The 27,103-nt window shown below is 45.0% G+C and overlaps 1 protein-coding gene and 1 long non-coding RNA gene across 5 annotated transcripts in view; one reads left to right on the top strand and one right to left on the bottom strand.

Annotated features, from left to right (window-relative positions):
* The window catches only part of HSD17B3 (hydroxysteroid 17-beta dehydrogenase 3), a 59,455-nt gene that overhangs the window by 20,863 nt on the left and 11,489 nt on the right, over positions 1-27,103 (top strand). For 2 of the 4 annotated variants that reach the window (XM_017871502.1, XM_017871504.1), the window contains exons 3-7: positions 17,473-17,548; positions 19,644-19,751; positions 21,054-21,121; positions 22,898-22,933; positions 26,094-26,128. In XM_017871502.1, coding sequence (XP_017726991.1) covers positions 17,473-17,548; positions 19,644-19,751; positions 21,054-21,121; positions 22,898-22,933; positions 26,094-26,128 — 323 coding nt within the window. The remainder of the gene's footprint in view (positions 1-17,472; positions 17,549-19,643; positions 19,752-21,053; positions 21,122-22,897; positions 22,934-26,093; positions 26,129-27,103) is intronic. The other 2 variants (XM_017871503.1, XM_017871505.1) reach the window with 2 other exon arrangements.
* LOC108529286 (uncharacterized) lies at positions 5,433-27,103 on the bottom strand. Its single transcript, XR_001885472.1, has 5 exons — positions 26,075-27,103; positions 25,409-25,465; positions 13,020-13,224; positions 6,401-6,491; positions 5,433-5,617 (listed from the first exon to the last, which is right to left on the bottom strand). It is a non-coding gene; the product is annotated as an uncharacterized LOC108529286 (long non-coding RNA).

Below are 27,103 nucleotides of genomic sequence, written 5' to 3' on the forward strand. Positions count from 1 at the left end.
TCCATCCTCTCAAATGCATTTTTTTCATTCTTGCTCTTTTCTTTTTCAATTTCTTAAAATTAAAATTTTCAAAGAAATTAAAAATTTTTTATACTTCTGAATTTTCATTTGTGAAGCAGCCTCTTCTTTTCATAGATGTAGTAGCTTCTCTAATTCCTCCGAAGGTATTTTTTTCTTCTTTTAAAAATGGTTGGCCAGGCACAGTGGCTCACACCTATAATCCCAGCACTTTGGGAGGCCGAGGTGTGTAGATCACTTGAGGTCGGGGTTCGAGACCAGCCTGGTCAACATGGTGAAACCCTATCTCGACTAAAAATACAAAAAATTAGCTGGTCCTGGTGGTGTGCGTCTGTAATCCCAGCTACTCAGGAGGCTGAGGCAGGTGAATTGCTTGAACCCGGGAGGCGGAGGTTGCAGTGAGCCGAGATTGCACCACTGCACTCCAGCCTGGGCAACAGAGCGAGAGCCCATCTCAAAAAAAAAAAAAAAAAAAAGGTTGTCTCCTGCCTGGCGCTGTTCCACCAAGTTGCTCTTTCCTGCGTTTGTTTGGCAGTCTGTCTTTCAAGTTAGCTGCTGCTCATAGACACTTCCTGTTGTCTTGTTGTCTGATTAGGTCAGGTTAGGAACCTGCCTGGACATTCCTTGTGTTGAGTGGGTCTTGAATCTGTGAGTATGATCAGGGTGAGAGGAGTCCTAAGCAAGCGCCTTGAGGCCTTTTCCTTGGGGTGGGTCAGATTTCGCAGAGAAAAACCATCTTACCTCCTGCCTGTAGAGTGAAGGCCACCTGCTGTTCTGGAATCGCACTCGATGCATACCCACTGCTTTATCTCCTCACTCTCAGAGAGGGCCCTGTCCTCAGTGCCTGCCTGGAGTGGAGAATGGCATCCGGAGATGATGACTTCTCACTCTGACCCAAGCCTCCTGAGTCTAGCTTCTCTCTCCCAGGTTCTGTACTGGCAGTGCCTGAGACTTTTGAGGATTTTACTGGTATGCATTTTGTCAGTTTTCAGCGTACTCTGTTGCTGGTTTAGGATTTGAGATCTTGCCCATCCATTTTCTAGCAACAAAAGTTTCGTAGGCCAGGTCTGGGCATGGTGGCTCATGCCTGTAATCTCAGCACTTTAGAAGGCTGAGGCGAGAGGGTAGCTTGAGGCCAGCAGTTGAGACTAGCCTGGGCAACAGAGCAAGACCCCAACTCTACCACACACAAAAAAATTAGCCAGGCATGGTGGTGCATGCCTGTAGTTTCAGCTACTCAGGAGGTTGAGGTGGGAGGATCACTGAAGCCCAGGGGGATGAGGCTGCAGTGAGCCTCGATCACACCACTGCACTACAGCCTGAGTAACAGAGTGAGACCCTGTCTCCAAAAACAAACATTTTGGGATTGCTCTTGTCTCTTGTTGTCACCTTCCCCATGCATTTCTGTTTTCCTAGGAAAAAACTAAAAGCTAAAAGGAGAAAATACACACACACACACACACACACACACATAATTTCCTATGGTTTAAAAGGGTTTCAATAGGCAGCAAAATGAACTGTGCGTGCTCACTCTCCTCTTTCAACCCTTTTTCTACATTTTAAATCTTGGCTGTACCTCTAATTACACTCATTTAAAATTCCTCATATTGTCTCATATTGCCGCTTATTCCTGTGCTCTATTCTTTCCCTTGATCAGTTCTGCTGGAGATTTGTCAGGATTATCAGTGTTTTCAAAGAGCCAACTTTCAAAGGAACATCATCTGCCCCTGTTCTGTGTTTAGACACGGCCTTTAGATCAGATGCATTATTTATGTGGTGTACGTAATTTGTATCTCTGCCAAATGTTTGTGTGTTTCACCCAACAATTACTGAAAAGGTAAAATGAAATCTCCCACTCTGATAGGTATTTTTCAGTTCCCTTTGTAGTTTTATGTAAAGCTATTTTAGTAAGCAATCCAGGATTACAATTGCTATAACTTCCTGATAAATTTAGCCTTTTAACTCGCTTTTATTTCTAGTAATACTTACTTGTTTTAATGCCTATTTTAGTGGATATGAATAAATATCATATATATATATATATATGTCTGTCTGTCTTCACTTCAACTTTCTCTTTTAGGCTATCTCTTGAAAATATCATAAAGCCAGATCTTAAAACTTCTTTTGATATTCTTTGTCTTTAGTAGAGCATGGTAGTATGTTTATTACATTATTTCCAAAATCTTAGAGACATTAGGATTATAGTATAACTGTTGTGGCCATTTAGCCAAATAACTCAAAGGATCAGACAACATTTCACATTCAGTGTTGTAAGAGCACAATTCTCAAAGACACATGTTAGCAGTTGTTAAAGTTTTATATTGACTTAGTAACAAAGGATCTAAGCAAGAAGACAAAAGGTCTGAATGAACAGCATTTAAGCACTATGGATGTATATAGTTAGTCTAAAAAGGAATGCAAAATAATATTGCTGAGTTAGGTACCCAGTGGGCTGATTTTCTGAAGGCTATTGCCCATGTCACCTGGAGGTCAGCTTCTCTGTCAAGCTATAATGTCCCAACGACTCCTCTGTTTCCAACCTCACTGGCCGTGAGCTGTCTGCACCTTCACTGGCTGAGAATTGTTAAACAAAGATTTGGTAACAGCAAAGTTACCTGCCCAAGGGTGTCAGATGAGGTCAAACAGGTTTATTAAAAAAGATTCTAGGGGATACTAATTTTAAAACTCAAGTAATCATCAGCTTGCTTTTATGAAGTTTGGAATTCTTTAACAATTTAACATAAAAATATGAAATTCTTTTGTCAGAATGTATGTGATTCCAGTCTTATTAATTGATAAGACCAGCCTTAGCTAAAATATAAACTAGAATAGTTAAAGGCAGCTGTAAAATAAGCTTTTATAGACAAGAATCTGAAATTTTCTATCATGGCTATTGTAAAATTTGGAATTGGTATAATTTACTTAATAAGTAGCAAATTACATATATACTACTTCCATCAAAATATAGGTCTACCATGGAGGCCAGATGCAGTACAGGGGCTGGACGTGGTGGCTCCCACCTGTAATCCCAGCACTCTGGGAAGCTGAGGCGGGTTGATCACTTGAGGCTAGAAGTTTGAGACCAGCCTGACCAACACGGCGAAACCCCGTCTCTACTAAAAATACAACAAACAAACAAAAAAACCCAGCAATAATAAAACAGGCCTACCCTGGCAGTCATACTCTAATTTTTTCTATTTTCTTCCCTTTCTGATCCTTTATCCCACTTTCCTTTTCTTCCTCCTCCTTCTCCTTCTTCTTTGTCAAAGACATAGAGGATTGAGTTATTATCATTGATCCATACACAGTCCCTCTCTCATTTATTTTCTTTCATTCCCACCTCCCATTTCTATTCCCCGTCTTCCCATATGCAACCTTCCTAATACGTTTGATGTGCATCTTTTTGTTTGTATGTACTTTTAGAAAATGTTTATTGTTTTGTGTGCATTTTTTATGTCAATGTTTTACTAATCCACAGGTAGAACTAGTATTTTTATATGCAGTTTGCAAAAAATGGCTATTCTTTTACTTATTTTAGTTAACTAATTTTTAATTGGCAAAAAAATTGTGTATATTTATTGGGTACAAAATGACATTTAAAATATATATACATTGTAAAATGGCTCAGTCGAACTAATTAACATATAAATTACCTTACATACTTACTATTTTTTGTGCTGAGATCACTTAAAACCTGTTCTCATCAATTTTAAAGAATATGATACATTGTTACTAATACAGCATGTATACATGGTGTACAATAGATCCCTTGAACATTTTTTCCTATCTTACTTTCCATCAAAGGATACAGAAAAGACATTTTGTATCCTTTGAGCAACATCTTCCCAATACCCCCACCCCAGAAAATGACTACTCTTGTTCTTGTAGCTTATTTTTATTTTATTTTTTATTTATTTATTTTTTGAGACAGAGTCTTACTCTGTTGCCCAGGCTGGAGTGCAGTGGTGTGATCTCGGCTCACTGCACGCTCTGCCTCCCGGGTTCACGCCATTCTCCTGCCTCAGCCTCCCGAGTAGCTGGAACTACAGGTGCCCGCCACCATGCCCAGCTAACTTTTTGATTTTTTTTTCAGTAGAGACGGGGTTTCACCATGTTAGCCAGGATGGTCTCGATCTCCTCACCTCGTGATCCACCTGCTTCAGCCTCCCAAAGTGCTGGGATTACAGACGTGACCACCGCGCCCTGCACTTGTAGCTTATTTTTAAGTTGCAGACATGAATTTGTCTTTGCTACACTGTAATCAAATTTGATGCTCAATTACTCAATATGAGGCAAACCAGCATAGGCTTCGTGTTGAAGAGTGCAGCCACTAGATGGAAAAAGCAGGGCCAGGACTAAGGTGAGGCTTGCGAGGTGACCATGAACCTGAGAAAGAGCACCTCCTTAAATTTTGCATCCGGAGTGCTTTACTTGCCTCATCCTAGTTTCAGCCCTGGGAGAAAGTCTAGAACCCTGCATCATTGCAGGGAGGGGGCTGCCCTGGACTATTGTATTATCTAAAGAAGACATTGCAGGAGGAAGAACGAATGCCTCTTGTAAGAAGCCACTGAGACTTGGGGCTAGTTTGTTACTACAGTATTGCCAATCCTATCCTGCTTACTAGTCATAAAAGGGAGACAAATGGCAAAGAAAGCATAGTGAAGGGAAACTCAAATAAGACAGCAGAAGTTAGTGTAACAAATCTGCAATCTCAAAAAATATGACAGTTACACTTACTGATAAATGGCAAATGCTCAGATGGGGCTTAAAAATCCAATGTTGATTACAGAGAGGTTGAAAATAAATGAATGAAAAAACTATATACTGGGAAAATGAAAGCAAAAGAAGAGGAATGGAAGCAACATCAGTATCAGACAAAATGTAATTCAAGAGAAGAAATAATATTAGCTTGGTGAAAAAGTAATCACGGTTTTTGCCATTATTTTGATGGCAAAAACCACGATTGCTTTTGCACCAACCTAATAAAAGGAAAATATTCTTATTAATAAATTTCAGATTATGAATACTGGCCATATTCTATTCCTGACAATATAACTTCAAATAACTGAAACTGTAAAGAAATTAAAAGCAACTGCCTGGGTGCAGTGGCTCACGCCTGTAATCCCAGCACTTCGGGAGGCTGAGGTGGGTGGATCACGAGATCAGGAGTTTAAGACCAGCCTGGCCAACATGGTGAAACCCCTTGTCTATGGAAAATACAAAAATTAGCCGGGCGTGGTGGTGGGTGCCTGTAATCCCAGCTACTAGGGAGGCTGAGGCAGAGAACTGCTTGAACCTGGGGGGCAGAGATTGCAGTGAGCCAAGATTACACCACTGCACTCCAGCCTGGGCGACAGAGCCAGACTCCATCTCAAAAAAAAAAAAAAAAAAAAAGCAACTGACATATTTACAACCACTGTGGGCAATTAGCATGTCTTTTTCAGAGGAAGAAACACAAAGTGTAATCAGTGTTTTCAATAAGCAGTCTCATGGGACTCTTCAGGGGTTGTTCATGACCGTTCTGTTTCTAAGTGTCTCTTTAAACCTCTTAGCGGTGGTTCTTTCTCTGCCTCCACTCCTGTTGCCTCGCTGATCCTCCCTAGGTGAAACAAAGTCCTTTGGTCAGTTCCAGATGCAAACATGTTTCACTTCGTAGTTACAGTGCCAGTCACCTGCAGGAGTCCAAATGCTGACCCTGTGATGAAAGTTACATCTCCCCTCCCCACAGCTAGGGCCTGCTTTGGATGCCACTGCCGTCGGAAGACAGTGCCGCGGTGTTTTCTCTCTTTCCTGGCCTCGCAGTTCTCCATTCCGTCGTTGCTAACTGAGATGCGGGAACCTGCCCAAGTCTGAGGAGGAGGGAGATGGGAGAGCATAGGAGGGAGGACAAGGAAGGGGCATCGGGCAGGTCTGTGTGTCTCCCTCTCTGGGTCTGGTGACTGACACTGACTCTTTCCCCGTGGGGCCCTTTTGTGGGCTCTCCCCATGGAAGTGCCGCTCGCTGCTCTGCAGGACCTTGACCCTGGCGAATTCACCCCGTCCTGCGTCAGCCTCCTCGGGCCCTGCACCCAGCACTCTGCCTCCACCTTTGCTTCTCCCAAGGTCTCTGTGCTTTGAGACAGAAGTTTTGGGCCAAGAGCAGTGGCTCACACCTGTAATTCTAGCACTTTGGGAGGCCAAGGTGGGCGGATCACCTGAGGTCAGGAGTCAGAGACCAGCCTGGCAACACGGTGAAACCCCATCTCCACTAAAAATGCAAAAATTAGCCGGGCGTGGTGGCACATGCCCGTGGTCCCAGCTACTCAGGAGGCTGAGGCAGGAGAATCCCTTGAACCTGGAAGGCCGAGGTTGCAGTGAGCCGAGATCGTGAATAAACACTTACATTTCTACTGTCTGAACCAAGTCTCAGCAGCAGGCCTCGCCCTTGGCAGCAGAAGGTTCCAGCATCAGAGCAGCTGAGGAGCAGCAACCTCCTGCTCATGAGATTTTTGGGGGATCTGGGTCAAAGATCAGTCTACAGTTTGAGCATAACGAATAAGAAGTAAACTTCTGTTGTGTTAAACTGCTGAGATTTCAGTGTTAACTTGTTGCCACAACATTACCTATCCTACATGAACTCATTCAGGCAAAAAAGGAGAGGGGGAATAAAAAACAAGAACGCACAGTGAACATAAATCCTGAAACAAGAGGGGAAGGGACTACTGAGAGCCCTCTCCTTTACTGCGAGGTGAGAGGCGGGCAATGCTCCCTCCACACCCGACCCAGTGGGGATGGCAGTCACAGTTCGGCAGCAGAGAGAACCAAAGAAATCCTTTTCACACATTCCTCTTAGTTGCTACTCTCTTTACCTTTTTTTATTTTTTATTTTAAATTATGTATTTATTTATTTATTGAGATAGAGTCTCACTCTGTCTCCAGGCTGGAGTTCAGTGGTGCGATCTCTGCTCACTACAACCTCCACCTCCTGTGTTCAGGTGATTTTCCTCCCTCAGCCTCCTGAGTAGCTGGGACTATAGGCGTGTGCCACCATGCCCAGCTAATTTTTGTATTTTTTTAAAAGTAGAGATGGGTTTCACCATGTTGACCAGGATGGTCTTGAACTCTTGACCTTGTGATCCGCCCACCTCAGTCTCCCAAAGTGCTGGGATTGTGGCTGTGAGCCACTGCACCTGGCCAATTTTTTTTTTTTTTTTAGATAGGGTCTTGCTCTGTTACCCAGGCTGGAGTGCAGTGTGCAATCAGAGCACACTGCAGCCTCAACCTCCTGGGTTCAAGGGATCCCCCTGCCTCAGTCTTCTGAGTAGCTGGGACCACAGGCACGTGCCACCATGCCAAGATAATTTATTTTTATTTTTTGTAGAGATGGGGTCCCACTGTGCTACCCAGGCTGGTCTCCAACTCTTGGGCTCAGGCAATCCTCCTGCCTTGGCCCCCAAACTGCTGGGACTACAGATGTGCGCCACGGTGCCCGGCCTCCCTCTTTACCTTGTTATCTTTCTTCTGTGAGTGAGGGGTCCACTGGGAAGGGCTCAAGAATCACATTCTAGTTCACAGATATTACTTTTTCTGAACAAAACCTGGGCTGCCTCGCCTGGTGCAGTAAAGCCAAACATCCACCCTGAGGTTTTGCAGTGAGGGAAAGGAGGGTAATGATTTGCAGGCCGCCGAGTAAGGAGGATCAGGCAGCTCCTGCTTAAGAGATGACCTCCCTAATGGCTCACAAGCAGGGGTTTTTAAAGGCAGGGGTAGGTTTCAGGAAAGTAGATAGGCAAAGTCATAAGTCAATACACAGGCGTTATACACTGGTTTGTCTGAAAAAGGCGGGATAACTTGAAGTGGGGGCTTATAAGCCACAGGTGGATTCAGCAATGCCCCGGTTTCAATTGGTTAAGGAAGTGAAGCTTTGTCTAAAAACTGGGGCCAGCAGAAAGAAACGTTAAGGTCTGGCCTGTGGGCGTAACTCGCTCCAGCCCTTAGGAAGAAGTTTAGAACAAAACAGCAGCCATGTTCAGTCCTCAGCCGCCCCTCATCTGAGGTCTATGTATGAGTGAACAGTATTTTCCAGTTGGTGGGGGCTCCGGGTTTCCGAAAAATAACTCAGGGACACGTGTCCAGACGTTAGCTTTAGTCGCTGCGGGGAACTGGTATCTCGAGCCAACCTCCGTGGCCATGACGTGAAGCTGCTTGTTACCTTTCTACTCATCAGGTTGCTCACGTGCTTCTCAGGCTAGCTAGGGGCCTGGAATTTCCCTTGGAGGGACTAAGATTGTCCTTCATTTCATGCTGGTAGGGGTGGCAGTGGTCAGCGGGCTCCTAAGAGGGGTCCCTGCTCCATCTGATTATTTTGTGCTCTTTCTGCTCACATTTCGGACACTAAATGCATGGGGTTTTCTCCTCACACCAACCAGTTCCCCAACTCTCTTGACACAATTGGATGTCCTCCAATTCAATTCATTTCTAACACTACCCAGAGGTAGCACAGACCCCACAGGTTAAGGGCCCGGTCCCACTAGACTGCCCCCATGCCCTTCAGATCCCAGTTGAAAGTCCCAGGTCTCCTGCACTTCTCACTGACTGGGTATAAATCAGGGACTCCCACAAACCCCTCCTTAGGTTCAAGACTCTGCTAGAATGGCTCACAGAGCTCAGGAAGGCACCTTACTTATGCGTAGGGCCAGGTGTGGGGAAGGGTTGGAGCCTCCAAGCCTTCTCGGGGGATACCGTCTCCCAGTGCCTCCGTGTGTTTGCAGCCTAGAAGCTCTCTGAATCCTGTCGCTTAAAGGTTTTTTTTTTGTTTTTTTTGTTTTTGTTTTTGTTTTTTTTTGAGACGGAGTCTCGCTCTGTCACCCAGGCTGGAGTGCAGTGGCCGGATCTCAGCTCACTGCAAGCTCCGCCTCCCGGGTTCACGCCATTCTCCTGCCTCAGCCTCCCGAGTAGCTGGGACTACAGGCGCCACCACTTCGCCTGGCTAGTTTTTTGTATTTTTTAGTAGAGACGGGGTTTCACCGTGTTAGCCAGGATGGTCTCGATCTCCTGACCTCGTGATCCGCCCACCTTGGCCTCCCAAAGTGCTGGGATTCCAGGCGTGAGCCACCGCGCCCGGCCGAAGGTTTTGATGGAGTTTTGCTACACAGGCATGATTGATTAAGTCATTGGCCATTTGAGATTAATTCCATCCCCGGCCCCTCTTCCCTCCTTGGAACAAAGAAGGAGGTCGGGAGGTGGGGTTGAAGGTTCTAACCCTGCAATCACACACTTGATTTCTCCAGCCCCCATCCTGAAGCTCTCTAGGGGTCCCCAGCCACCAGTCATCTCGTAAGCATACAATCACCACTAAAGAACTAACTCATGCAGCCAAATACCACCTGTTCCACAAACACCTATGGAAATAAACTTTTAAAAATGCTCCTTGGTATGCCATCTGCTGCTGAAACTGCTGATGTTGTATATATGAGAGGCTCCTACAATGCAGTAAGGAACCACAACAATAACAACAACAAAAACACACTCTCATCACTCTGAAGATTCCAAGAATCTTAGAAACTCTTGTGTCGGGAACTGGGGACCAAGACCAAACTTTGTAACAAAGATCATCCCTATCGATCAGGAAATTATAGGGGTATTATGAGCTTTGTGCCAAGAACAAGGGACACACATCACGTATATTCACTGTTATCTTACAATAACACAGTTTTTTCTAGGTTCTTTCTCTGAACTCGTTTTGTGATCTAATGTCTGTTGTGTCTTAGCACTCCTGTTGAAACTTGTAATGTAACATCTTATTACATAAATAAGAAATAATTAAGGCTATAAGGAATTTGAATATCCTCTCATACTGGGTTAACAAATACCTGGTAGGGCATCTGGTAAACCTCAAGTTTAATTTAATAGACAACTATTTACAAGACTGGGTAGCCAACAAAGATTTCATATACATTCCTGAAGGATACACAGGAGCCATTCATATAAATGGTCTGCTGACTAGGCTACAGAGGAAATTGTGACTGATTCCAAATAGCAAAAGATATACCATTACATTCACTAACCACCATGCAATAAAATTAAAAATAACGTTAGAAAATGATATCCATCCCCACCTATACTCAGAAAGTATTCTCCAGTGTACTTCTAAGATTACAGAAAAAATAAAAGTGGGTACTCTCATGAATTGCAGCCAAGGTGCTACACAGATGGAAACTTTCGGCTTTAAAGGCATCTGTCAGAAAATAAGAAAGATTATAAACAGATTTAGCTTCCAAGAAACTCTAGAAAAGGAACAAGAAGCCTGGTTGCTTCTGCCGCTCCTTTCAAAAGCAAGATCAGTGGCCGGGCGCGGTGGCTCACGCCTATTAATCCCAGCTCTCTGGGAGGCCGAGGCGGCCTGATTACGAGGTCAGGAGATTGAGACCATCCTGGCTAACCCGGTGAAACCCCGTCTCTACCAAAAATACAAACAATTAGCCGGGCGTGGTGGCAGGTGCCTGTAGTCCCAGCTACTTGGGAGGCTGAGGCAGAAGAATGGTGTGAACCTGGGAGGCGGAGCTTGCAGTGAGCCTAGATTGCACCACTGCACTCCAGCGTGGGCCACAGAGCGATACTCCGTCTCAAAAAAAAAAAAAAAAAAAAAAAAATTCCAAAAGAGATACAAGGAGGAAATTAATAGAGAACAAAAACTGATAATATAAAAAACACAGGAAGAAATGGAATTGATCAGTTTAAAGCAAACCAACAGTCAAACCAATTCTTTAAAATGCCAAATAAGAGACAAATCTTTGAAAATCTTAAATTAAAAAAAAAAAAAAAAAAAAGAGGTCCGGCTCTGTGGCTGATGCCTATAATCCCAGCACTTTGCAAGGAGGAGGCAAGAGGATCCCTTGAAGTCAGGAGTCTGAGATTGGCCTGGGCGAAGTAGTGGGACCTCATATACACAAAAAATTAGAAAATTAGCCAGGAATGGTAGCACACACCTGTAATCCCAGCTACTCAGGAGGCTGAGGTGGGAGCATTGCTTGAGCCTGGGAGTTCAAGATTGCAGTGAGCTCTGATCCAGCTATTGCATTCCAGCCTGGGCGACGAGTGAGATGCTGTCTCAGAAAAAAACAAAGAAGAAGCACAAAAAAGAAGAAAGAAAAGGACCAATTCTAGGAAGCTAGCTACAGAAGAGGAAATTTATTTCAAAAGAAGAGGAAGAAGAAAAGAGAGGAAGAAAATACCATTTAAATCTTTGTACTGACAAATTGAAAATCTGGATGAAATAAACAATTTTCTGTGAAAATATAAATAATCACGATTGGCTTAAGAAGAAGTAGAAAAACACCAAGCGATTAGTAGTCATGAAAAAAATGAAAGAGGCAGTTATGAAGAACTACAGCTGAATAAGATGTCCAGACATTTTTACAATATCACCAAATCCTCGAGGAATAAGAAAAAGCCCCCCCGCCCCCCATATTTCTAGGCTGGTTAACTTTGACTTTTGATTTTTCTGTGCTTGGAGGGTTCCCCGGATGGGTAACCACCCAGTGGGTTCATTTTGCCTGCTGCCGAGGCCGAGCTGATTTATCAAGACAGCAGAACTGCAATAGAAAAAGAGCTTAATTCACGCAGAGCCGGCTGAATGGGGGACAACAGGAGTGACTGGCAGGTCAAGGTGGAACCATCAGTCATCAGAAATGCAAAAAACCTGAAAAGACATCTCAAAAGGCCAATCTTGGCTTGTACAATAGTGATATTTGTCTGCAAGAGTAACTGGGGGATGTTGCCTATCTCGTGACCTCCAATATAATGCTGGGTAACCCTTTATGTCTACACCTTAGCAGAGTTCAGGCTCCTCTCCCTAGCTTGGTGACCCTTCATCAGCTTTACCAAGGTGGTTGAGTTTTGGGAACGGGTTATGATAATTTACATTACAAACTAAGTATCTCCCAAAGTTAGCTTGGCCCAAACCCAAGAATAATTAAGGATAATTTGAAAGCTTAAGGGCAAGATAAGGGGTTGATTAGATCAGATCTCTTTTATTGCCATAATTTTCTCACTGTTACAATTTTTGCAAAGGTGATTTCAGATGTGGGACTTTCAGTTTTAAAACTGGGAAGCTCCTGGGACAAGTTGATCCTGTACATGTTTGATAAATTATCCAGACAGATGAGCATGACTCAGATACCAAAACGGGACAAGGATGGCATCAGAGAAGTATGATCCAATTTAAATATTTGCCAACTGAATCCAGCAGTTTATTAAAAAAGTAATTCGGAAAAAAGGAACAGATGTAATTGTTCTTAAATTGATAAAGAACATCTACCAGAAGTGACAGGAAACCTCATGCTTGCATCCTGAGAAACACTGTAAGTGTAGGAGGTGTCTGCCAAGATCATGAGGCCAAAAACATGCAAATATTGGAAAGAAAGGGACAAAACTGTACTCTTTGTAGAGAATACTATTGTCTGTGATGAAAACCAAACACTGATGAACAGACTATCAGAACAAATAAAAAATTCTGTGAGGTGGCTGTTTAAAGAGCTCCCACTCACGATTAATAACAAATTAGAATATATAGAAAAATAGGTAACACAATTGAGGGCTTCTTATGTGACAGATTCTCTGCCACACACCTTTTTTTTTTTTTTTTTGAGACAGAGTCTCGCTCTGTTGTCCAGGCTGGAGTGCAGTGGCGCGATCTCGGCCCACTGCAAGCTCTGCCTCCCGGGTTCAAGTGATTCTCCTGCCTCAGCCCACTGAGTAGCTGGGACTACAGGCATGCGCCACCACGCCCGGCTAACTTTTATATTTTAGTAGAGACAGGGTTTCACCATGTTGGCCAGGCTGGTCTCGAACTCCTGACCTCGTACTCTGCCCACCTCGGCCTCCCAAAGTGCTGAGATTACAGGTGTGAGCCAATGCGCCCAGCTGCGCCACACACTTTTGAATGTATTCCCTTCTGTGATCCCCAGAACGACTGACTTGCGCTGACAGAAATAAGTGGTAGAGACAGGAATTGAACCTACCTACTTAATCCTGAAGGGTCTTCTATCCAGAATAAGTCAGCTCACCATGGCAGTGAATAAACTTAAGATCCTGGTGGCAGGAGCAACTCAATGTCCACCCAGATCCCTACTCTCTCTTCTTTGAGTGGAGTTGCAGCTGGCAAATGGCTCCCAGCAGGGCACTTCCCAGGCTCCTTGACATCTGTGTGAGGCCATGCAACTCATTCTGCAAATGAAAGCAAGCAGAAAGGATGTGGGTCACTTCTTGATCAAGGTGGTTAACAGAGGGCATATCTTCTCCAGCCCCTCTCAATCCTGGCACTAGCTGGATGGCGAAGCCCAGAGCAATCTTAGAGACCTGGCAGTAAAGATGACAAACGCTGTCTCAGCGTTGGGTCCTGAATGGGTTCCCAAATGTGAAATAGGGTCTGCTACGTAAGACAAAAACAGACTTCCTTTGTGTTAAAAGGCTGAAATTATGGAGTTATTTGTTACAGCAACTAATGTTATCCTAATTAACACAAACCTAACAAGAAATGTCCAGGATTTACATGAAAAATCTTTTAAATGTTTAGAAGGCTATATGAGATTTGAAAAAAAATGGATACTATAATATACTTATGGGTAAGACAACTGATTCCTGAAAAGATATAAATTTTTCCCTAAATATCCCTACTTTAATACTTGTCTAGACAATTTTGCCATTTATTTGGAAGATTAAACAAAGAAGATGAAATAAAATTTCGAAAGAGAATAATAAATGGTAGGAGCTTCCTTAACATTGTATAGGAGGGGTCAGCTAAGATAATGAGGTCAAAAATACGCAAATATTGGAAAGCTATCAAAGGCTAATATAAGCTTACGATTAAATCAGAAGTGGCCCTGGTGTGGAGATTGATAAATAGGTCAGTGCGACGGAAACAATAAACCAGAAACAGCCCCAGGCAAACATGAGAACTGAGCATATGACTAAGTCAACATTTTAAATTAGGAATGAATGGACAGTGGAGAATGTTGTTGAGACCATTAGGCACCCAATTTGAAAAACATATTGTGGAATAATTTCAACCTCATACCATTCTCAAAATAAACAAACAAAAGGATATAGAAAAACATATTTATATCCTTGAAGTTAAGGAAAATCAAAAAGAACATATAAAACAAGGAAAACATTCACAAATTTGATAACATTACAAGTAGTATATAATGTATGACAAGGGCACCAGAAACAAAGTAGAAAATACTTGCTATGTACATGGCAAGCAAATAATCAATACCGGGGATATATACGACTTCTACAAATTGATAAGAAAATGATAAGTTACTCCATAGAAGAATGGGCAAGGGGTATGTACTGGTAACTCACACATAACATAGCAAATGATGCTTAGCCCTACTGATAATTGGATAATTGGATAACAATAAAGGGGCCAGGTGTGGTGGCTTTAACAATTAAAGTGGTGGCTTACCCCTGTAATCCTGGCACTTTGGGAGGCTGAGGCGGGAAGACTACTTGAGCCCAGGAGTTTAAGACTAGCCTGGCCAACATAGTGAGACCTCATCTCTACAAAAAATAAAGAGTTAGCCAGGCATGATGGCATGCATCTGTAGTCCCAAATATTCCTATACAGTATATAGGAATTAATTTACTCATATATACAAAGAGCTATATAGAAGATCTTTCACTGTAGCAAGATTGGTAGTAGAAAACCTTGGAAACACCCTAAGGTGAACTCTAGAATACCATGGAGCAATAGAAAAGAATCAAGTGGTTCTTCGTGGACTGCTATGGAAATATACACGATTCTTAGAGATAAAATATGTCATTAAGTTAAAAAGAATATTGCAGGACACTGCTTATAATGTCATTTATGTAGGATAAAAATAAATAAAACTCACAAAAGAAACCTTTATTTCTATATGTGCCGATATATGCCTGTCAATGTAGAGAAAAAGTTAGGGAAGGGCTCAACAACAAACTAAAGGTGGTGGGAGCCTAGGGGTGGGTGGGGAAATAGGCAGGGGCAGCCTTGGACACATTGTTTTCCTTGGCATTGTTGGAATCTTTTACAATGAGGATGTATTTGTGCATATAATAGTATAATTTAATAAACACAAACAGAAAAAGATGAAAGCCCTGAGGCTTCCACCCCAGAGATTTTTATCAGGATGGTGTATTATTTCGTTCTTGCACTGCTATAAAGAAATACCTGAGATTGGGTAATTTATGAAGAAAAGAGGTTTAATTGGCTCACGGTTCCGCACGCTGTACAGGAAGGACGATGCTTGCATTTGCTCAGCTTTGGAGGCCTCAGGAAACTTACAAGCACTGTGGAAGGCAAAAGGGGAGTGAGCACATCACATGGCTGGAGCAGCAGGAAGAGAGGGGAGGTGCCACACACTTCTAAATCACCGGATCCCTCGATGACTCACTCTTACCATGGACAGCACCTGGGGGATGGTGTTAAACCATGAAAAATGGTCCCCACGATCTAATTACCTCTCACCAGGCCCCACCTCCAACACTGGGGATTACAATTTGACTTGAGATCCAAACCATATCAGATGGTTTGGTGGGAATCGGTGTTTTTTTTTTTTTTCTTTTTTGACATCTCCTTGGGTGATTCTGAGACTGTGGGCTATAGTGAATTACTAGCTTTTGGAGACTATATCTTATAGACTATAATTCAGCTTCTTATGTGTTTTCTATAATATGTAACTCTTTCTTGTGAGACGGAGTCTTGCTTTGTCACCCAGGCTGGAGTACAGTGGCACAATCTCGGTTCACTGCAACCACCACCTCCTGGGTTCAAGCGATTCTCTTGCTGCAGCCTCCCAAATAGATGGGATCACAGGCGTGTGCCATCACGCCCAGTTAATTTTTTTTTTTTTTTTTTTTTTTTGGATTTTTAGTAGAGACAGGGTTTCACCATGTTGACCAGGCTGGTCTTGAACTCCTGACCTCAGGTGGTCTGCCTGCCTTGGCCTCCCAGAGTGCTGGGAATACAGGTGTGAGCCACCGTGCCCAGCCTATAATACGTAACTTCTTAAAATAACAGCGTAGTGCTTGTTTCTGCAACACATATACTAAAACTGGAACCATACAGAGAACATTAGCATGAGTTCCCAAGGATGACACAGACATTCGTAAAGTATTCCACATTTTTCTTAAGATGGTAGATTTTGCTATGTTGTATTTTACCACAATTAAAGAAAATAACAGTATGAATCATTTGACTGAAACCACAGAGACAGATTTCAATAAACTGGGGCCTTTGCCACTAATTCAAATGTCATCCGTCTCTGTTTAAACGAATGTTGGTTTTTCCTTTCGTCTTTCAGGAAAAACTCTAACTTTTCTCACTGGTAACAGTTTTAGATACAGACACACCTCCGGCGACGCACATTTACACATCCCCCGTGGAATCTCTCCGAAACTGCTCTGTGTGAAGCACACGGTTCCCCACCCCGTCACGCAGCCCTCGGGAGTCCAGGTGTTACCCACTCTGCAGGGCCGCCCTGCTGGTCTCAGGGGACGAGTCCAGCTCTCCACCCCATGCTCCCCATCCCATTTACTCTTCTGTTCGGAGTCAGAAAACAGGAAGAAAGGTCTCAGGTCGAGTAAGCCACAAGAAGGGTGTCCTTGTGCATAAGAAGCAGCTCAAAAGTTGGGGCAGATGGCCGGGCATGGTGGCTCAGGCCTGTAATCCCAGCACTTTGGGAGACTGAGGTGGGCGGATCACATGAGGTCAGGAGTTTGAGACTAGCCTGGCCAACACGGGGAAACCCCGTCTTTACACATGGGGAAACCCTGTCTCTACTAAAAGTACAAAAATTAGCTGGGCTTGGTGGCGCATGCCTGTAATCCAGCTACTTGGGAGGCTGAGGCAGGAGAATTGCTTGAACCCGGGAGTTGGAAGTTGCAGTGAGCCGCGATTGCACCACTACACTCCAGCCTGGGTGACACAGCGAGACTCCATTGCAAAAAAAAAAAAAAAAATAGGTGCAGAAACACTGCTTTTACTATGGAATGCTGCTCCACCCCCTGCTACATAACATATAGTATAAAGTCCCCAGTATTTTAAATTCAGATGCGTAGCTGAGCCCATGAACTTCAGAGAAGCACTTTCAGTTTGTGGTCCTGGACAACGAAAGCACTTAGAAAAGTCCTGGCACACAATAAACACACAACAAGTGTTAACGCCTCTCATGATGGCCTGCTAGTCAGCCTGGCCCATGGGGGCTGCGCTATTCCTAGCCCAGAAAGCTTTGTCACATTCTGCACACTTCAGCCCAGGTGAAGCAGCCACGTCACCCTGCCAGTACACGCACAGCCTCGGGACCCTGCCAGTACACGCACAGCCTCGGGACCCTGCCAGTACACGCACAGCCTCGGGACCGAGTCACCTCGACTCAAACCCTCCCTGTCTGCTCACCATCCTTTTCTCTTTTGGTTTTTCACTCCCACTCTCAGCTAGCAAAACGTGGACTCGACGTCGTGCTTATTAGCCGGACGCTGGAAAAACTAGAGGCCATTGCCACAGAGATCGGTGAGTGACCCCCCAAATAAGGGAGATGTGTGTGGAGCCCACCAACCAAGCCTGCTCCCACCCTGCCAGTTGACATACTTGGCATCCCCCCATCTGCTCTCAGAGCCTGGGGCACCAACTCTCCTGGGCAGCCTGGTTACAAAGCAGAGGGCGGGATGGAAGGTGTCACCTTCAGTGCACACTGGCTCTGGGAGCCGGGGGAAACAGGAACCAGCTGAGGCACAGATAGGTCCACTTTCTCCTTTGGGGTGGTGCCTTCATCGCTAGATCAGCCCTGCTCATCCTTGAGGCCCTGGCTGCCTGGTTGCTTCTGCCACTCCCTTCAAAAGCAAGATCAGTGGCCGGGCGCGGTGGCTCACGCCTGTAATCCCAGCACTTTGGGAGGCTGAGGCAGGCGGATCATGAGGTCAGGAGATCAAGACCATCCTGGCTAACACGGTGAAACCCCGTCTCTACTAAAAATACAAACAATTAGCCAGGTGTGGTGGTGGGCGCCTGTAGTCCCAGCTACTCGGGAGGCTGAGGCAGGAGAATGGCATGAACCTGGGAGGCGGAGCTTGCAGTGAGCTGAGATCGCACCACTGCACTCCAGCCTGGGCGACAGAGCGAGACTCTGTCTCAAAACAAAACAAAACAAAACAAAACAAAACAAGATCAGTGTTTGGGACTTCCCTTCCCTATGCCTGTGCTCTGCTCCTGGCAGGAGGATGAGCGACAGTGCTTACTGGTGTTTGTCAGATTTTAAAAACAGTTTTGATCCAGGATCATCATGTATGGATGTGGAGGCTGTACACTGTACAACCCTGAGGCAACTTTTGTATCACAATGTTTTATTATTATGATTTGCTCTGAAGTGTTCTTTTGTTAATAATGATAATCATATTTCTTTTGGGACCTTTGAATTTTAATAATTATTAATTTAATAATTAATAAACTCTTTAACTCAAAGGGATGAGACGTTAGTTCTGGAGACTTGTGAAGACCATGGTGGGTTGTCAGGGGTGAGCCTTGTCTCCCTGGGGGAGATCTGGGACAGGAGATGGGTGTGGGAGGTGTGGGCTGTGCAGTCACACCGTGGAGTGCAGTGCCCTTGGACGCATGAATTCTGCTTTTGTTCTGTGTCTGGATATCAGAAGTAACTTTGACTAGAACTGAGACAATCCTCAGTGTTTGCCTCACAATGCTGAAATGTGCTTTTTATCATCCTTTTGAAAAGTAAGTAGTGTCTTTGTCCTGAAAGCATTGTCCACCCCCAAACTATGCCTCAAGATTGCTTGGCCCACAAATACCAGCTAACTCCAAAGCAAAGCAGCTCACCAAGCTACTGGTAAACTCTGCTTGTTGCTTTCACATCTGCCGGAAAACTCCCACAGAAGGCAAGTGAACACAGAGTAGTGGGGAGCGCATTGAACTTGGAGTGACCAGAGAGTGGACTGTCTTGGGTATGTTAGTTAGCTTCTCCGAGCCTTCATTTTCTCCTCTGGAAAATGAAAACCATAATGTCTACTTTAGAATGTAGTAGGGACGATGACCTAAGACATCGTGTATGTAAATGCTCTGTGAATGCTAAAGCATTGGACAAATACAAAGAGTTGGTGGGTCTGTGTGGAGGAGACTTGACACATGAGCAGAGGCAGTGTCAGACCTTGCTTTTACAGCTGTCAGTCCGATGTCTCAAACTTGAGCAAGCAGCAAAGTCACTCAGAGGTGTGTTAAGCAGGTGGCTGGCTGGGCTTCACCCACAGTTTCCGATGCAGTGGGTCTGGGATAGAGCCCGAGAATGTGCATTTCTGACAAGTTTCCCTGTAACCCTGATGCTGTGGTTTGTGGACTTCACTTTGAGAACCGCTGCAGTAAATCTCTCTTAATGCATATACGCATCCCTGCAGTAACTCTTAGGGACATGTAGAAACCACCATTCACCAATCTCTTAGCACCTCCCAGCATTTACCCAGTGCCATCTCCCATTTCTGTTTGGGGCAATGGGCTGTCCTCTTCAATGTCTGCTCAGGTAATACAGGAGCACTGGTGGAAACTTCACGGGCAGGGGGCATCTGGATCCCTGTTCATTAAAAAACTGTTATCTCTCATGTAGAGCGGACTACAGGGAGGAGTGTGAGGATTATACAAGCAGATTTTACCAAAGATGACATCTACGAGCATATTAAAGAAAAACTTACAGGCTTAGAAATTGGAATTTTAGGTGAGTAAATTGCAAGATGCAAAGCTTGTTGTAATACATCAGGGAAATAACCTGACACTGATTAGTGACACCTGATTATTTCATGGTGCTTTATACTGAAACCATGACTATATTTTAAGCTATAGCATTAAGTTGAATATCAAAGCACACTTCTTCTAGAGGCATCACTGAATAAAAAAATTTATATATTGGTTTGCAATGTATCAGACATATATATTTCAACCCCCAACTATATTTTCTTTTTTTATTTGAGACGGAGTCTCACTCTGTTGCCCAGTCTGGCACGCAGTGGTGCGATCCCAGCTCACTGCAACCTCCACCTCCCAGGTTCAAGTGATTATCCTGCCTCAGCCTCCCAAGCAGCTGGGACTACAGGCACCCGCCACCACGCCCAGCTAATTTTTGTATTTTTAGTAGAGACAGGGTTTCACCATATTGGCCATGCTGCTCTCAAATTCCTGACCTCGTGATCCACCCACCTCAGCCTCCCAAAGTGCTGGGATTACAGGTGTGAGCCACTGCACCCAGCCGGACCGACTATATTTTCTAATATTAAAATGAATTGTCTTTTATGGAACTGGTGTTGACATTTGGCAGAAAAAGAATCCCAGAAACATTGGCCTAAAGGAATTAGTTTAGCAAACAAACATTGCTGTGATTGATCCATGAAATACTGTATAGTTAGTTGAGAATTGACTCTCTTATTTAGAAAACAATATTTGTTTCTGTAATGATTTACAGACAAGGTATTTTATGGCCATGTGCACAGTGCAGTGTTTATAGTATACATAGAAGAAAGTCAAATTGGATTTCTAAACCTTCTGCTGAATTTTAAAATAATTACATTTTATATATGAAAGTGTACAGTATATCATTGCAGAAAAATTGGAAAGAATAGATAGGCTGATAAAATAAATATGAATCTCTTAAAATCCCAATACTCTGAGATAGCCTTTTGGTGCATACTTTTCTAATCCTAAACACACACATATTTTCAAAACCGGAATTATACGTATGTGCTGTTTTGTCATATATTTTTAAAAAACTTACATCATGCATCTTCTCCCATGTAAACAGCCCAGTCATAGATTTTAATGACTACACTGCATTCCAACATAGGACAACCCCATGATTCACTGATGGTGTCTCCTACTACGGGACAAAATTTTCCCTCCGGTTTCCTCACTGTTATCAAACCACGCTGCGATGAACAACCTTACGTGTCAATCTTTTTGCACGTTTCTTTGGGAAAATCTGCCACCTGATCTTCTGACACATTTTTGTTTTGCTTCTTTCTGCCAGTCAACAACGTCGGAATGCTTCCAAACCTTCTCCCAAGCCATTTCCTGAACGCGCCAGATGAAATCCAGGTAGACTTGTGCCCTTCTGTGTATACTTTCCTCTTACCCAGGTTCTGGGTCCCCTGGCTGGGTAAAGAGTCAGGCCCGGGAAGGAGTGATGGAAGCGTGCTTCCGGCCGAAAGCCTGGACTGTGTGTATTCAGGCCCCCTTTTCTCTTCACCTGAGCACTCGATCCATAGTCACGAGTACCACTTTTCATGATATCTCTGGGATAGGGACATCTTCCTTCTCTGCACATCAAAACGTACCTGTCCACTGTCTCATTCTTTTGGGGCGCTGCACTCCACTTTATAAAGGGTAATTCTGCCTAACACGTTCGCAGCTGTGACCACACATGGGAGAAGACCAGCTCTTTGGCTTTCTCTGTCTTCCCAGGTACCAAGATTTGTTTAACTTTCAGTGTGAGGGAAGTACATGACACAAACTCTGTGGCTGGCAGGATTGTAAGTTCAGTAAGCTTGACTCAGACCCATGGCTGCCGTTGTTGGTTGGGAGTATATTTTTATTTATTTATTTATTTATTTATTTTGAGGCGGAGTCTCGCTCTGTCGCCTGGACTGGAGTGCAGTGGCCGGATCTCAGCTCACTGCAAGCTCCGCCTCCCGGGTTTACGCCATTCTCCTGCCTCAGCCTCCCGAGGAGCTGGGAGTATATTTTTAATGGATTTAACAGTCCTTTTTTTTTTTTTTTTTTTTGAGACGGAGTCTCCCTCTGTCGCCCAGGCTGGAGTGTAGTGACATGATCTCGGCTCACTGCAACCGCCGCCTCCTGGGTTCAAGCGATTCTCCTGCCTCAGCCTCCTGAGTAGCTGGGACGACAGGCGCCGCCACCACGCCCAGCTAGTTTTTGTATTTTTAGTAGAGATGGGGTTTCACCATGTTGGCCAGGCTGCTCTCAAATGCCTGACCTCAGGTGCTCCGCCTGGCTCGGCCTCCCAGAATACTGGGGTGGCAGGTGTGAGCCGCCGCGCCCGGCCGCATTTAACAGGTTTTGAAGGCGCAATTTGTTGACCCCTCCTTAGGCCCTGACCTTTGGAGTCACAGGGCTACAGCAGTCTGAACAGGCCCTCACGCTCCCATTCCCCACGTCTGCGGGTATCCTGCAGCCCTGTGTAAGCCCCGAGTCTGCTGCACCGGGTGATAATGCCAGACTGCTTGGGCGCTGCTGCACATCCTCACCAAACTCCTCTCAGGACCACACATCTCCTGCGCGGGCTCTGTCTCCCACACTCTGTTTCTGGCACAAGTCTATGTCTCTCCACGAAGCAAGTTCCAGGGTTGCTCCTCTGCCTCTGTGTGTCTGTGTTTGTGCTCGTGTCTGTGTCCATCCTCTTTTCCTTTCTCTTTATCTCGGGTGATTCTAGTGGGTTCTTTACCTGCCCTCCATAGCCCAGAACCTCTACCTTATATTGTACAACCATCTGCCTTTCTGTTCTCCTAGACTCACATATGCTAACCCCTCTTCCTCCAGCTGGGAATGGAATAGCTCCCTTTGAAAAACCGTATCTATATTCCTCCAGTAATATAGTTCCAAGTTTTCCCGGAAACTCTTAATTGACGTCTAGTCAACATGACATAGGTACAGAAGGACAGAATGGGAGTCAGATGTTTCTTGATGCTAGTGCATGCTTGCTGGAAGTCAGTTATGAGCCTAATTTGCAGGGTGAATGATGAAACCGCTCAGACATGCACTTTTGCCCTCTTCATGGTTCTTTAGCACTGACTACTTTCCAGGAGAATTTCTCTAATCATCCGGTTGATGTGTGGTTGTGATTATTTATTACAGAGCGTCATCCATTGTAACATCACCTCCGTAGTCAAGGTATGTGATCAATATATGTGCAAAATGCATTAACATGTAGTAGCTGTTGAAGTTTGGCAACTCAGGAGAATTGTGCCCGTCCACTGTAGAAGCAGCATTCTTTGAAATCGAACCGCACTTAGTTGTGAGGCCGTGTCGTGGTCTTGTAATTGTCTTGTTCTGTTTTTCATCTAGAAAACACAGTAATGGATTCAACTCTCCCTTGTATCTGAATTCTATTTCTGCTTTCAGTTTTGTCACACGTCACAACATATTAAGCTTGATGATGCTGAAACGTAGTCAGGATTCAGAGACAACTTAAAAAAAATTAGTATCTTCCTCTAACTTTAGGCTTTGTAGATAGAGGAAAGCTTACTTTGGAAAACTGATGGAGGGCATGGCTTGCATTTTTTGAACTTTTGTTGTTCAATAAATATTTGTTGAATCAAAGCTCAAGTTCATCTGTGTTCTGGTCCCAGCACAGCTACTAATTAGTCGGACAGCATTGGACAAGTTATGTAGCCCCCTTGAACTTGAGGTTCTGCATCTGCTATTAAAAGGCTGTGGATCGGCTGGGTGCGGTGGCTCAAGCCTGTAATCCCAGCACTTTGGGAGGCTGAGGCGGGTGGATCACGAGGTCAGGAGATCGAGACCATCCTGGCTAACATGGTGAAACCCTATCTCTACTAAAAATACAAAAATTAGCTAGGTGTGGTGGCGGACACCTGTAATCCCAGCTACTTGGGAGGCTGAGGCAGGAGAATCTCCTGAACCAAGGAGGCAGAGGTTGCAGTGAGCCGAGATCGCACCACTGCACTCCAGCCTGGGCGACAGAGCAAGACTCTGTCTCAAAAAAACAAAAAATAAAAATAAAAATAAAATGGCTGTGGATCAAGAGATGTCTTAGGCACCATTCAGCATTCAAGTTCTTTGATGAGGGTCAGCTGCACAAAGATGTATAGCATGAGTCCCTCAAAGCTATCCTATATAGACCATTTAGAGAAAGGTACTGTTTAAGAATGGACACAGCTTGCAGCTGCGTGACTTGGTGAGTAGATGAGGATTTTGTGTGAATGACGTGTTCCCCCTTCCTCTGGGGACAGAGCCCTCTTCCTCTGCTGGGCACGTGGCTTGTGAGTGAGCTCTGAGCTCCCCACCTGCACTAACCCCACAGCTGGGCACCTTGCTCAGTACACAACATTCACAGCTGTATATGGCAGCCTTGGTGACCACTCTGGAAGGTCAGTGGGACTGCAGGGATGAGTAAAGTCTGATTCCTGATTTCAAGGAGCTGGGACCCTGGTTGGAGAGTAGCGGAAGACTCAGTCTCACCCATCTGAGCACCGTGGACTGGCAGTAGGGGAGGACAGATTTCCCAAAGAAAGCCAGGCTGCTGTTAAGATAAGGAGGGGAAATGGAGGGAGAGTAGACAAAAAAAAATTTTTTTTTCAGATGGGTAAGTTGAGCTGACAGCAACTCTTGGTTGTTTTCCTGTCAGCACGCTGGCATTTTATGGTTTCCTGCTCAGTTGCTATGGGGTACACACATCTTTTTATGCTTAGCAATTGATGGCTTTTTGGAGCCCCCAGCTGATGCAATTATGAGTTTTGTGTGTCTAACTGTCATCTGTAGCCTCACCACTAAAGTCTTTCACGTTATTTTACAACTGACCTTTTAGTCTTGGGCTGTTTGATCATAGGCATTTCCCAAATGTACTTGACAACCCTCTGACTCCTTTAGCAGAGAAATGCTTTGATTTGTTTAAAAAAATTATGTATTGATAAACACTAAGTTCCCTAAGTAACAAATAAAATAAATTGAAGTTTAGCTTCTAAGTAGACCATGCCCCAGTGAACCTTGCTGGTTAGAAGCGTGACTAGAGAAACTGCACTATTTCAAAGGAGCCATCTGGAGATGGTCGAGTGCTCTTTCGGGGCAGGGATGGGAGAATATGCGTTTGGGGGCAAAGGGAAGGTGGAATAAGAAACTGAATGTTGGAAGCCTTGAGGCAGGGACCCACAAGATTCAGTGTTGTCTCTCTAATTGGGATCATTCAGCCAATGGGTCTAGTGAGTTTGTTCGGGAGGCTTTGAGGCAATGTGGGTGCTGGCTGAAAAGGTTTATACAATATTGCTAGGAAGCCATTCACAGAAAGAGGGCTGACACCATCTCGCCCCTCATCCTCCCTCTTCTTCCTCAAAATCCAGTGTTCCACAGGCAGCCTAGTGGTTCTAGAGAGCCCCTGCCCCCGCCCACTGCCCTGGCCCCTGGTCCCCCAGCAGCAAAGACATTCCCTGGAGGCTCTGAGACAGGCTGGGGCCTGGCCTGGGAGCGGGCACCTGCGAGGAGCTGCTGCAGGGCCCCTAGACAGTATCGAGAAATGGGCGGCCTGTGTCTTCCAGTCCCCAGGTGCCTTGATGTCTCTGCCCCTCTCCTTTCACTTGGGTCCCTTGTCTCAAACCTGCTGCAGTCAGGCCGGATTCTGGTCAATTTTACCTCAGAGAACACTTCAGTCCATGGGGTTGCCTCTTCCTTCGTTTGTAGAATGTGCACCTTGTAATTTTGAAACAAAAGGTTCTTTTAGGCTCCCGAAATGGCAGAGAAGACCTTTTCAGGGGTCTGTAGGCTGGGAGGGGGAAGGGGCTTCTCAAGGCTCTTGTAATTCCGATACACAGGAGTGGCCACGTGCTGTGTCCACAGAGCTATTTCACAGCCCAGCTGCAAGCTGCGTAAGCGGCTGCTGTTGAATTGAAGAGGTGTTCTCTCTACAGAGTCTTGTTAGGTTTCCGCATAGCTCCCCAGTTCCAACTCATGGCCAGTCCACTTTGGCCTGTCCGGCAGAATGAAGAGTATCATGGGAACCTCAGTGTTGGTCCCACAGCTGTAAGCCAATTCGCCCAATTTTTCACTGCCCTCTTTTTCCAGGAAGACATTAGCTTTAGGCGGAAGAAACCAGAGGCCCCAGAACAGCCTGTCATTTGTCTAGGTTGGCTGCTGTGGGTTCCAGCCAGACTCTAATGTGGCCAGAGTGACCTCCAATGAGTGCCAGCAATTTTCAAGGCCTTCTGAGAAGATGAGGCTCTTTCCCAGCTTCCTCCCGCTCTCCCTTCCCCATTCCATCCCGCCCCCTTGCACTGTTACTTAGTTCCTTGTCGGGCTTACCTTTGGCCTTCTCTTGTAGATGACACAGCTAATTCTGAAACATATGGAATCAAGGTAAGGCCTTCTTCAAAAAAGTGTGGGGCAACATGGCCTCCCTGCCCTGGCAGTCAGCTAACTCGGGGACTGGGACACAGAGTCCATCTGGCTGTGCTTTAACAAACGATAACAGCTACGATGAAAGCACACGGTGATTATGGGAAAAAAACATAACGTTCTGGGCCAGGCCACCTCTGCAAATAGACAATCTCACGTGAAGGTTAAATGTAACACTATTGGAGGGACGAAGAGAAGGGCAGTTTCAACACGCACTAGATTAAAGAAAAATTAATTAATGTTGAGTGTAAAAGAAAACTTCAGAAGTTGTCCTGAGATCACGACCATCTCTTTGTTAGGAATTGCAGCTTTTGTCAGAAAGAATACTCCGATTTAGTGTGAAAATGGCCGCTCTGTCAGCTCCTCCACTGATTGCATATTTACGTCACCCTATTCCAATGAGCATTTGGGAGGTGGTTCTTCTCAGGTGGTGTTCGTTAAAAGCAAATGCTTGATAGCTTATCTTCTCTAGAGGGAGAAGGGGCTTGGCCTTGGATGCTAATTTGCAGTTTCTTGTCCCCTACTCCTCTATTGAATCCGTCTAATTGGGAGGGACTAAGGATACTGAATTTCAAAAGGACAAGTGAGGCTCCTGGAGACTGGCATAGGGCATCTGTGTGAGCAGGTCCTGGACTGTGAAATTCTACCCAAGACAACATTCCAGCATGTGACATCTGTCCTGCTGTGGGTCCGTGAGGCCAAAGGGACCGGCAGCTCACGTGGTCACATTTAGGGGCGAAGGATTCCCTCCCCTTAAATCCTGACCGAGCTGGTTATCAGTATTTTGGTGGAGAGGCCTCAGCTGTAGCAGGGCCTCTGTCTCCAGGATCAAGCCCCTCCCATTCTGTGACGTCACATAACCGCCAGGTGGCATCTCTGTGCGGCGGAAGTTCAGACATCGCTGTGTGGCGCCCTCCGGGGGAAGGCGGGGGAAGT

The sequence above is a fragment of the Rhinopithecus bieti genome, unplaced genomic scaffold, assembly GCF_001698545.2.
Source record: "Rhinopithecus bieti isolate Rb0 unplaced genomic scaffold, ASM169854v2 scaffold_6063, whole genome shotgun sequence".
Classification (NCBI taxonomy): Eukaryota; Metazoa; Chordata; class Mammalia; order Primates; family Cercopithecidae; genus Rhinopithecus; species Rhinopithecus bieti.